At 40.7% G+C, this 12,737-nt stretch overlaps 1 protein-coding gene across 1 annotated transcript in view; it reads right to left on the bottom strand.

Annotated features, from left to right (window-relative positions):
• Positions 1-12,737, bottom strand: part of LOC124155485 (WD repeat-containing protein 11-like) — a 32,587-nt gene that overhangs the window by 2,237 nt on the left and 17,613 nt on the right. Inside the window, exons 18-22 of the mRNA XM_046529327.1 lie at positions 12,334-12,471; positions 9,269-9,510; positions 6,722-6,903; positions 6,304-6,401; positions 4,490-4,662 (exon numbers count right to left, since the gene is read on the bottom strand). Coding sequence (XP_046385283.1) covers positions 4,490-4,662; positions 6,304-6,401; positions 6,722-6,903; positions 9,269-9,510; positions 12,334-12,471 — 833 coding nt within the window. The remainder of the gene's footprint in view (positions 1-4,489; positions 4,663-6,303; positions 6,402-6,721; positions 6,904-9,268; positions 9,511-12,333; positions 12,472-12,737) is intronic.

Here is a 12,737-nt window from a genome sequence, read left to right as displayed (position 1 = left end):
AGTGACAATCAAAACATACAGTAGAAGATCAATAACTAAGAAATCTACGCAATGGAAGGTTTTCCATGTTTTTCCAAACTTTTATTTTTTAAAGTAGCATCACTGAAAATCACTAACAAGGGGAAACCACGAAACTTGCTCCACCTTTTTCAATGCCGTATTTTTTATGGCCTTAGGAATGGTGAACACATCCCTGAACTAGTAGTGGTTCCGTTGAATGGGCCTTCGTTTGGCTGTAATTAATTAATTTTCATGCTGTACCTCTCACAAGCCGCATATACTTTCATGATATCGCGCCACTCAACAGGCGGGTTAGGTGGGGTAGTGGTTAGCGTCAATGGCTACCAACCAGGGGACCAGGGTTCGGGGCTTCTTGATGGCTGTATAATTTGTTATCATCATTGTTATCATACGGCGTCAGCTTTTTCATTAATTTGAATTGCCACAAGCATAGACATGAGACAATTTTTTTATCATCATAATGGCGTTTAGGTATTTAAGCAGTGTCATATCCAACGCGGAGAAGTGAAGGCTCCACTTTCTAATCTCCTCAAAAACATACCGAAAGATTAGCGGGGGGATAAAACAGTGGCTTTTTTTCCGAAGAAATGACATTTGTTGGTGGGCATCTTGTTATTATATTGGAAGGGCTACGGAAGATTTTGGGAAGCAGCGAGCACATGACACATTTGGTGTAATTCTTGCTTTTAACCCTCTAGCGGGCACGACTGTTATTTCTACACAACCGGGCGAATGGCGTACTTTGTCCATGTTATGTGCATATATGATTACACTCGATTTTTTTTAAAATTAATCTTTCTTTCTAGAAATTAGTAAAATCCTGTACATTCATAGGTGATACAGATATAAAGGTACACAGGTGGTACACGGCCAGTCGCGTGGCGTAATTTATTCGCCACGTGTGACGGGTTCCTCTTGCTGATCTAAAAAAATTAACTACAATACCTCGAACTTTGAAAACTCGCAATATAGACAGTCAAAGTACATTGTAGGAATAAACAAGACCATTCTAGCCCAGAATGTATGTACGATGTTGAAATCCTTGGTTTTCGAAGATTGACGTATTTTATATGCCAGCACGACCGGTCCAGGGTCATCAACTTTTATTTCATCCTATTTATTAATGGAAATTATATTTCGGAATGGTTCTTTTAGCACATAGGTACTTTGTAAATAAACTCCCTTTAGAGTAAAGTGAATTCGAGAAATATGGCATTTTATAATCGTTTTGTGTTCTTATTAATTATGTCTGTATGCATGTTGTTGATCGCCGCGAGCCTTTAATGGCATGTGCTCTCGCAAGAGTGGTTTTCATTTTTAATGTGGAAGTTGATCAGTATAAGCAATGAAAAAATTAACATTTTGGCGCACACCAACCCTTGATAGTGTAGTCGTCGTATCTCCGTGTTTGAAATGACACTGCTTAAATACCTGAACGCCATTATGATGATAAAAAAATTGTCTCATGTCGTTGCTTGTCGCAATTAAAATAAACAAAAAAGTTGACGCCGTATGATCACAATGAAGACAACAAAATATACAGCCATCACGAAGCCCCGAACCCTGGTCCCCTGGGTGGTGGCCTTAAATGCTACCACCACCCCACCAGACCTGCCTGCTGTGTGGTGCGATATCATGGAACTATAGGTGGCTTGTGAAAAGTACCGCATGAAAATTAATTAATTACAGCCAAACTAAGGCCCATTCAATGGAACCACTACTAGTTCAGGGATGTGTTCACCATTCCGAAGACCATAAAAAATACGGCATTGAAAAAGGCGGAGCAAGTTTCGTGGTCTCCCCTAGTAAGTGGTTGAATTGCATCTCAGAGTCTGGCTGTAGTCACAATAATCCCATGAGAGCTAGTCAACTAATTTACAGTTTTCTTCCATGAAAAACTTCATTACCTAACTTGGGATGCTTAGATGTGGTGATTTTGCGGATGACCCCTTCCTTCACCCTTGTACTGCCACCGGGCTGATACATCGGCCCTCACTGGTGGAGCGAAAACTGCCAGGGGCCAATTTATAAGCCCAAATTAAATTATTTCACTTTTTTTCGTGATTGTGGCCTTTTCAACGGCTGTAATTTATGTAAACCCCCATAATCCATCTATGGTTATAAGATGCAATTATATCTTAAGAATTGGAAAAAAATCTAGACGTATTAAATAAAATTAAGTAGCTGAAAATTTTTTTAAATCCGAAATGTTGCTAATTCCAGAAAATAGCCTTGGCAGTCTTCGTACATCCCACCTGAAATGGACTGGCAGTAGAAGGGTTAAGCGAAAAAGCCTGCAGCCTGAAGGATCTCCCTCTGTATGAGTCATGCAGAGTAGTCGAAGATTTTTTATGAAGTTAATGCCAAGTAATTTTTCCAAAATACTTGTGTTCTCCACACTAACAAGATCAGCTGTGGCTAATAATATTATGTATGAGATAAAATTCACAATCGATTACTATTTATGGAAACATTTTCAAATTGAGATTGCCTCTGATCGAAGAATTTGATAATTACTGATTAGTTTACGCTAGTAGTTGTGAAAGTGACATGGAATTTGTGACAAGTGCATGTTGAAAGATATACAGTGGAACTTGTTTAATACGTTTCTGAAGGGACCACAAAAAATGAACGTACTAACCAGGAAAACGTGCTAACGAAGAAAGGAAAAAATAGCAGTCGGGGTAATTGCAATCTGTGGAAAAGTCGTCATAATTACAATTACTATCGGTAGTTCTTGTAGGATCGCCTTCCTGAACTCTTTTAACCTTTAAAATAAAGAAAATGGGCGCTATATTGAAAAACAATACCATGTGAATAAAAATCACAATGTTTCATAGATTTCCCGAAGACAATTACATTTACATGAAAACGGCGTCTTTCTCCCGTGATTTATCCTATATGTATTTATAGAAAGAGGACAAGTAAAGCTAAGTCATTTCTATTTTGTCACAGCATACTCGGAGAATATAACAACAACCCTGAGTATGTCAACGGGTTGTATTTAAACATCATAAAAATTGGACAAAATTATCTTAACCTTAAATTACGGCTACAGCCGTACACATTCACTTCTGGAATATAGCCATATCGATTGTTATATCGATCGATATATCGAATAATAACACACAAGTTTAATAGATTACGACGTAATTACAAGAAGATTTTATATTATACATTTGAAATTTGGTTAATGTCGTCTGCTTTCGTGCCGAGATCAAGTATTTTTAAGCTAAGCTTCGCATGGAGATCCAGAGCATCGTCTGCTCCCGCAGCAGTAGTCAAATATGCACCTACTCCGTAGCATTGACGTCGTGCAGTACTGCTTTAGATAAAGTGGGAATTGGATAAGACTCATTTCTTCATCATGATAACTCGTGCAATAGCAACAATTGCCCACTCGTGAAATTTGTGCGCAGTGGGCACTCCAGAGGCAACAGAAGGTGAGGAGCTCGGGGTGGGTAAAATTGGGGCTTCTCATTGGCTGCAGTTTTGCATAGTCAGACATTCCTGATAAATGGCCATATTTTATTATTCATCACGTCATAAGAATTAAGAAATGCATTTGAATAAATCACGATCGAAGAAAGATATGTGGAATGAATGCAAGAATGTTAATGGCTAGTAATAATAAATTAAATCATGAATTCGGAGCTTTGAGACCCTTAAGAAGATACTGGAGAACGAATTGCGGGTTGCGTCACGGCTAGCAATTGAGCGTACTAACCAGGAAAGCACAATTTTTTCAAATGTACCAACCAAATACTTTTGCCTGTATTTTGTTCCGATAGTACCGGGACCGAGAGAAATCGTCGTACTAAGGAGGAACGTACTAACCAAGTTCCACTGTATATTGGAGCGAAATATTGATGTTAAAGACAGATTTTAAAAATTTTGGGCCATTTTCCTTCCATTTACCGGTGTTCTTCTCAAGATTACTGCCTGGACTTATCTACCCTCCTGATTTACGGAAAAAGAAATGATTTGAATATATTTTAATCATGTCTTTAATCATAAATTTTATGAATTTGATTAGGTTTTTATCATCACCTATAAATTTATTCCTCTTTTTGGTGACCTAGTACTTATTAAAAGTCATCAGTAAGATGCAATAAAATATTTTAGCTCTCGGCAATGATTTTGTTTCTCTTTCATAAAAGTTGAATACCTCCCTCAACTTATATTTTCCATCAATTTACTCTTTTTTCCTTCAAGCCTGCGAAAGTGTAAAAGAGATGTTTCACTGTACAGGGGACATGAGTAATAAGATGTAGTAAGTACCTCAACATTCATGGAAAGCTAATGAATTTTGATATTTTTATCAGCTAAATAGACAGTTGGTTCTAAGGAAATTGCGAGCGTTCCTGCAGATCATATAAAAATGGATGGGTGGCGAGGCATCCAAGAGAAATGGGGCAGAGGCTAAGCTGGGAGGGCGTGACGCAGCAAACACCAGCACTTGTTGCACCTTGTGTCCAGAGGCCCACAAGTGGTCCGCCCACTTGCACAACACATCTCGTGCGTCAGGAACAGGTGTCAGGACGGCTCTCGCCAGCCACACGGCGTCCGCCCAGAGACCACAGGAGATGAGGTAGCGGCAAGCGTCCGTTCCCTTGCCAATCAGACACAGCAGCTGCACGCCTGCAAAGACGAGGGCAAAAATTTCTATGCATTCGGAAAAGAGGCACTCCATCTCTTTATCGGCACACTTTGATCAGAGCGAATGCAACCAATCAAAGGGCATTGCGCTGGATGCAAAACAATGAATTCATACCAGAATTTCATTCAGAGAGCGGACAAGTTACTTGGATATCCAAAGGATACTTGAGTGACTCATAATGGACTGAATATAACCTCCAGTGCCAAAACACTGGTTCTAAATAAGTGAAGATACACAACCACAAAAAATTAGTATGATCATACGATAGAAAAATATCTGCCTCTTTAGATTCCAGACAGGGTTCCCACTCTAACTAAATTATAAAATTCACGGTTTTTTCCAGGTTTTCACGGTCTAAATTGCGTCAAATTCACGGTCTGTTGATAAGCCATTTTAGGAAGAAATATTGGTCACATAACAATCACTGGCCGCATGCTAACTAAAAATATAGCAAACGCGATAAATGCCGGGAATACAAACGCAGCAATGAAAATGCTATCTCTTATGACGTCGCCTATCGTTAGCAAAATTCAGGGCTGGCTAAAGGTTGTGAGCGGGAAAATGGAGGTTGACAGGGAAGTGAGGTGGTGTCTGATTTCTCGCCAGGGTTAATGATCACTTTGGTTAAAAGTCGTCCAATCACAGCCTTAAGGTCTGTTTGTCGTCATGTGTTGTGCTTCGAATATAAGTGTGCAGATAAATGCATGGACAGTATCTGCGAGTGACTGACCTATTTTTCTTTTGATCCGTCAATCGTAGATCTAAAATCAAGTTTGAGAGGTTTTTAATGTTTCACGACGAATTTCACGGCTATTTCCAGGTTTTCTCATGGTAGACCGAATTCACGGTTTTAAGGTTTTCACGGCTGAGTGGGCCCTGCCAGAAGAAGTTCACTAAATGGTAAACATTGACTGTTACTAATTTTTAATTTACCCAGTAAGGACCCCAATAGCAACAGTAATCACCACTAAATGTTCCAATTGCTTATTGATCACAATGAATTGTTGGGGCCAATTCCATGCACGTCATCAAGGAACATTAATTTAGTTAATGAAAAAAAGAGAGGGAAAGACTGATTGATTAACACACCAATAGAAAAATAACACAAATTTCCTATCTAAGCTCCTCCTTTGCTTTACCAAAAATTCAAATGTCTCAGGCAATGCCAGGTTTTTCCGGTTTTCCCAGATGATTGCCACCTAGACTGATGAAATGATCATTCAACAATGGGCTTGCAATAGATGGCCATTAATCCCTCTCTATCACTACAAGGAATATGGTATGAAGTTTTATCACAAAGAATGCAAAGTTTTGTGGAATTGTAGAACTTCTGTTGTGTTATGTAAGTTGAATGTTTCCGAGTAGACTTGAGAATTTGGAATTTTGGATAGGACGCAAGAAGAAAATAGACACAGCAATGAGGATGAGAATATGTCAGGCAAAGGAAGCATTTACAAGCAGGAAAATGATGACAAAAGGATTTTTTGGTGAAAGTATAAAGGAAGAAGAGTCGGGATGAAGCATGAACATGTTTGAAGCAGGCAGTAGGGAGGGAGAGAGAGGATGTGTAGGAAATAAGGGCGATTGGAAGCAGACAACTGAATAACTGAATGCACACCCACCTTCCCAAACATTTCCATTGGCGATGAGATTCGTGGCTACCAGCTTAATAGTGCTCTGAGCAGTCCCTGTTGACTGAATCGTTGCCACCAAGCAAGCCCTGTAAGCAGATGAATTGGAAAGGATGAGATGACACCATGGAGAGGAGAGAATACATACCAATATTCATATTTAAAATAACACTCCAAGAAATTGTATCTGAAGATCTCAAGATTCCTATTTCTTCCCATTTTGAAAGTTGCAGAAAAATAAGTTATGTACTTGGGAAAATTTTATGCTTGGGTTTCATTATCTTGAAGGATTGTGGGATGATAAAATGTTTAATTCTAATTGAAGTTCTGCCTGGTGGGGTCATTCTGAGTTGTATTCCCAATTGCTTGACATTCACATTGTGAGAGCATGAGAGAGCGACGCACTCACTTGATGGCATCCGAGTAGTAGCGCGGGTGGTCGAGATCCGTTTCGAGCAGCAGCTGCACGGCTCGGTCCCCCTCACCCAGCAGGATCAGCCGCTCCACCACTTTGCGCGTCTGTTCGTACCCTCCCCTCACGCCACACTGCCTCTTGCCCTCGTGCAATGCCACACGCTCCAGCTGCATGCGCTGCAACAACACATTTGTGACACTCAAGTTTCATGCTGTAGTTTGCTGATTTTCAGTGCTTGGCCAGTGGCGTTCGAATCGCATCAAATGTGGATTTGATGAGATTCGAACAAGAACACAATAGGGTGGTTTCCTATTATTTTTTTATTCCCTAAATCGAAAGATTATTACTCCTGGAGTACGTATTTCACGCTTTTAGATTTTTAAATGACGATATCTATTTTTCGCGATTAAATGAAAAGTGAAAATTTTCAAGCGCGCGAAAACGCGACGCGTAAGTATGAATGTCGGGAAGTCTCTCCGCGTGATGTATTTCTGGTTCCCCCTCCCGCCCTGCGAGGTGACCTTGAGGCGAGGCTTAGCGCTGATACGACGCAGGCTGCTAGCAGCTAGCCTAGTACCCTGCTGGCTGGTAGCGCTTGGCTTAAATAAGGATTATTAATAACTAATCAAGCGAGGAAAACTTTCCGACCTTAGCCAGTTTTAATAAGTGATTGTTAAGACATGTTTCCCTGAGCTCTGCGCCTCATGCATGCAATGGTAACCTCAGACGACGTATAACTCCTATCTTCTCGTATAGAAACTAGGTCCCTGTGACGTCACGTGGAGTGGCATCGCATGGGCGCCAATCTGGCCCTTTTCAAATGAGGATAAAAATGGACCATTGCCATTCGTCTAACCCGGTATTTCTAAAACAAAATAATTTGTATATTATGAATACACTAATGGTGGGTAACGAATCGCAATCAATGCCTTTTGTTTTCTTTGATGAAGGAAACCACCCTATTGGCTCTCAATAATATCTCAACCTAGCTGCAGTTGAAAAGTGAGTGAATCATGTTAATGCTACCAAATGTTCTTTCTGTAAATAAAATTTTGGAGTGCAATTTGAAATAACTTACTCTGTTAAAGAAATAATACAATTTTGAAGTCACTAATGTTTACAAAAGATAAACAAAGATATCAAACAGTCTATTTACTAAATTATTCAATTTATTAATTATAAAATAAGTACACAGTATCTTTTCAATGCGCTGTTCTACAATATTTCTCCTGAAAACATTGACTTCACTATTGCTTATGGGTTCCTGGGGTTTCTGGGCCTCAAGATTTCAAATTGTATGGTGACTTCTCACTGGTGTTTTGTAAAATTTTTCTCTTACCATCTACGCAATAGACACAAATACTAACACCAGTGGGCAACAGTGGAACTAGAAGTGATATAGCTCAGTTGAGTGAGACGTACATGGTAGAAAACTGAACACATTGCCATTTTGACTAGCTGACTTTTGAGTTTTCTCATATTTTTTAATAGTTCTGTGATCATTGACTTAGATTAATGAATTAGTATGATGCAGGTATGGTGGAGCACAGATTATGAGGGGCAGGATAATCATGACCATGTCATCATTGAAAAAACACTCAAAGCAACATTGCATTAACTTCTATGCGCCAAGTAAGGGAGCATCCTTAGCTGGCATTGCGTTAATGGACAAGTTCGTCAGTGTTGACAGTGAAGGTGACTGATAATCCATCTCAAGTGCACCCACTTCAAGCTCCCCACTTGGGAAAGTTGTCTCTTCAAGGAACCCAGGAATTTCAGGACTAATATAAAACAGCAGACTCATAAGGAAGTTTCTATTACTCTGAAAACATTAATCTAGGAATCCAAGAGATAAAAAAAACAAGCGGGACAAACAATGCATGTGTGTGGGCAATCAGCCATTAAGTGTTGTCATGGATGTAGGTTTCCATGCTCTCATTTCCTACTTGGAGATTTTCAATGATTTTCAGATGTGAATATGTATTAAAGATTTGATTCAAATTCCTGAAAGATTTTATTTAGGAGAAAATTGTGAATATTATCACTCTCTTAAAAATATTCAAAGATGCTAATGCCACTCACTTGGAAATTTTTTTCTATTACACTTCAATTCTAATTGAGAGAATCATTATGGAGTAGTAATAGGAATAATACTTAAAAAAATTCTGATTCCCAAAAATGCCTGCAACATAAACCATTTTTCAATGGATGGTACAGGCACCAAGATATTGCACCATATCTATGGGCCACAGTTTAAAGAAAAATATTTGATGATCAAATGCCACATTTTGATCATCGACATATCACTCAAAGTCCATCCCACCCATTACAAGAAGCTCAGCAGTAAATCATCAGAGGTAACACTGAAGGTATTGTTTTCTTCTTTCTTTCACTGAAATGATGATTTCTGAGCCGCGCTCAGTCCCACGATGCCCTACAAGGCTGAATGCTCCATCCAATGGCATCACAATTGTTGCTAGGATCACTCATTGATCTCTCAGAGAGAAACTCAAGAGAGAGGCATAAAAAGGGAGGACTGACCTGATAAGTTTGAGGATCGCAGAGCGAGTCAAAGCAGGAGTCAAGAGGCTCGATGGGCCACGATTGGCCATTCGCCTGCGATGCCGCTCGCAAGTAATAGAGGGCCACCGTCCAAAACGCAGCATCTCCAGTCTCTCCAAAGATGTGGGAGGCAACAAGGCTCCTCTCGGCCGTGCCAAACGTGCCGGCCAGAAGAGTGCGGCGAACACCCTCACTCAGCATGCTCAGCTGCTCTGCCACGGCTGCAACAATAGGGATGCACATTACGCAACTTGGCAGGATGACAGATGATTGTTCTCAGTAGAACACATGCTATGAGTTTGCGGAGGAGACTTCAACAGACTTTAAAGCAATTATATAACTTTTACTGTACTTGCCTCTCCAATAAATCACTTCCAATCCACACAGAATGTGAAAAAGTGAGAGATTTCTGCCAAAAGAAAGTCATTAGGGAAGAATGTGGAATAAGAGAGAGTAAGAAAATTGATGATTTTCACCCTGGACTTCTGCCAAAGACTATAAACCCAAATTTGGCAATGATAAAATCAAACACAAAGAATTGGACAATGGAAACATTTATGTATGATTCTAGATACCGTGTAAGCGTGTGTAAGAGGCGCACCCCTATTTTGAGGAAGGAAGCTATAAAGAAAAAAAATTTTACGGCATTTTTTTTATCCTATCGTGCGTTGTTGCAGACGCATGCCTGGAATTTCGACAGTTATCGAAATTTCCTCTTTCAGTACTATTTGAAAGAGGAAATTTTGATAACTGCGGCGGTAATAGCGGCAGAGGAAGTAGAAAGAGTTCCGATCCTCTCTTCGCATACGCCATCGCTCTAAGTTGCTTGTCCTACTCATGAACAATTTTGTTTAAAAGCTCTCGCAGGAGTATTGCAATAGAATTGCAGCCGTAGAAAATTTTAAGGCTAAACACGACAGGCACATAGCATGAACCTTCCCAAGAGATTGGACAGCAATCTCTGCACCTTAGGATAATAATCACGTCGTAAATTTAAGGCCCCTTGCACACACACCGATTTTGGACGGCCGGTAAAATATCGGCCGTCCACATTCCAATAGTGAACAATGGGAGAGCATTGGAGCTTGCACACATACCGAACACGAGCCGGCACCGGCTAAATGCCGGTTAGCTGCCGGCCAATGTCTCTGTGGATCGCCGGCGCCGGCTCAAAAACATATCAACTTATCGTTTGACCGGTAAAAATCCGGCGTGTGTGCAAGGGGCCTAACGGAACTACACTCGGCCCTCCATCAGCCAATGCCTCGGCCGTTTTTTTCCTTTCTGGGACTCCGCAGGAAAATAGGAAATTATCAAGTTACAGGGGACCAATGGAAACGTGTTTCATCCCTACCCCATCTCACCAACTGACCTTTTTCGGTCTACCAGGTTCAATTCTCAGAGTTTCTGGAGGTCAAATGCTAGGTGAGTCACCTTCTGAGCTCGAAGATATCTCGATATCTTTCAGCTATTGTATGACACGCACGAGGTTCTAAAAAGAATTAGACCTAACGCGACGTATATCTGACAGCATTTAAGTTTTTTGAGCTCTAATCGATTGACACAAAGATTTATAGCTAAAACAAGGCTACTAATATTCAACATAGTCCTAACAGCACAATTTCGGAAGAAACAAGCGTAGCATAAGCGCATTCAAACAAGACGAGACGGACTGGAAACTTCAGGCAACGCAAACTGCATATATCACATTGCTTTGCCTTCGCCTCTTCGCTTTAAAGGCAACGACGTCACATGCAGGATCGGACGTGTTCTTCCCGTGCTCCTTCGCTCATTGCCTCGTAGCTTGAAATACGGAGGGGAGGGAGTGCGCTCCTTCCCCTCGACCTCTCCTTCAGCACTAGTCCAACAATGAACACACTCGTTCGAATTTTTTAAACCGCAGGTTTTGACACCAATATAATTTTCAGTTGCAAAAATCCTCATATTAGCGTCTGAAGATGATTTTTGAAAAATCAGGTGCTCAACGTAATGGAAATTGCTCGGCAAGACAGATGTTGACTATTAACCAGATATGTCCTTCAAAACAACGCGTTTCTATACATTTGATAAGCGATTACACTATGCAGTATAAATGCCGCGGGATGCCGACTCGTGGCAGTAAATTTAGCGCGCACACCGGAGCGAGTCACCCCGCGCGATCTTTTCCATGTTCACCTCTGGGGTACCGACATGATGGCCCGATGCTTACAAGAAATTCAAACAGGAGCATTTTAAAAATACGTCACTAAGGGAGAAACTCCCCTGCCTGCCGCTTGATTTTGACCCAGGGTTTCAGATGACTGACTCTCGCTGAAAACCAAGGCCACTCAGTTCCCCACGGACTTGCGACCGGGTAGGGGAGGGGGGGAAGATAAGAAGTTTGTGTAAGAGGTGCACCCCCATTTTCGGCTGCAATGTCTGGGAAAAAAGGTGCGCCTCTTACACGCGCTTATACGGTATTATGAATAATAAGCAGCAAAGGTTTCCACGGTAATTTTCATTATAAGACCAGTACTCTGGGTACTCCAGTTGCATTTGTCTGTTACGAGTGACATTCGTAATAGACCAATGTGGAAAAGGAAACAAAAAAAAAAATGATAAGAAAAAATTAAGAAATCCAGACTGGAAATGAAAGTGCAAAATAGAAAAGAATGAAGTTTATAATGCATGTTACAGAAATAGATAAAATGCAAAGAGTAATGCATAATTAGAAACAACAATAATCCACCCTGCATCCCAATCACAATCTCGAAGAGAAAACAAATGAGCCCAGGGGCTAGCCAGCATGCGGTCACGACAAAGAGGCTCCGCCTATCCACCACTTCCACACTGGGCCCAAAGTGTAAACGGTGACTGATTTCCACAGAATGATGGATTTTGTTTCAGGGTAGGCTAATATTTTCCATTAATGTGAGCATTTTTATGGAATAGAGAGGAAAGTCAACGGGTTTTCAAGTAAGAGAATAAAATTGAGGAAGAAGTCAAGGGTATTAGAGTTTTTTGAGCGTCTGGCACCAAAGCCACAGCGGAATAAGTTTGCGTACCATGCAAATTATCTTCAGAGAATCCATCTTGCGTGCTGAATTCAAACGAATACTTGTCCCTCCAGCACTGATTTGACAGGACTAGCAACAGGTTCTGGGCAACTGGTGTCGGTAGTAAGGCAGGACAGAACACTGGATCTGAAAGATAACACCATTTTGCTTGATCAAAGGTATCAAATGAGAGACGAAGAAATTATGCTACAGGGTAAGCCAAGAAATCAGTTGCTGCACACGTCTTCTTCCTTCAGAGGAATGGACGCTCATGAGCCACCCAATGGTAAAGCCATCTGGCAGTCAATAAAAGAACTATTAACTGTCCCTGGCAACTCCAACTGAGGAGTTCTTTCATTGTATTTTATTACAAAAAAAATATGGCATTCACAGCCTTCTAACATGTTGCTTGA

The sequence above is a fragment of the Ischnura elegans genome, chromosome 3 (genome assembly GCF_921293095.1).
Source record: "Ischnura elegans chromosome 3, ioIscEleg1.1, whole genome shotgun sequence".
Lineage (NCBI taxonomy): Eukaryota > Metazoa > Arthropoda > Insecta > Odonata > Coenagrionidae > Ischnura > Ischnura elegans.
The sequence above is the reverse complement of the archived record's forward strand: the minus strand, read 5'-3'. Positions and strand labels throughout refer to the sequence as shown.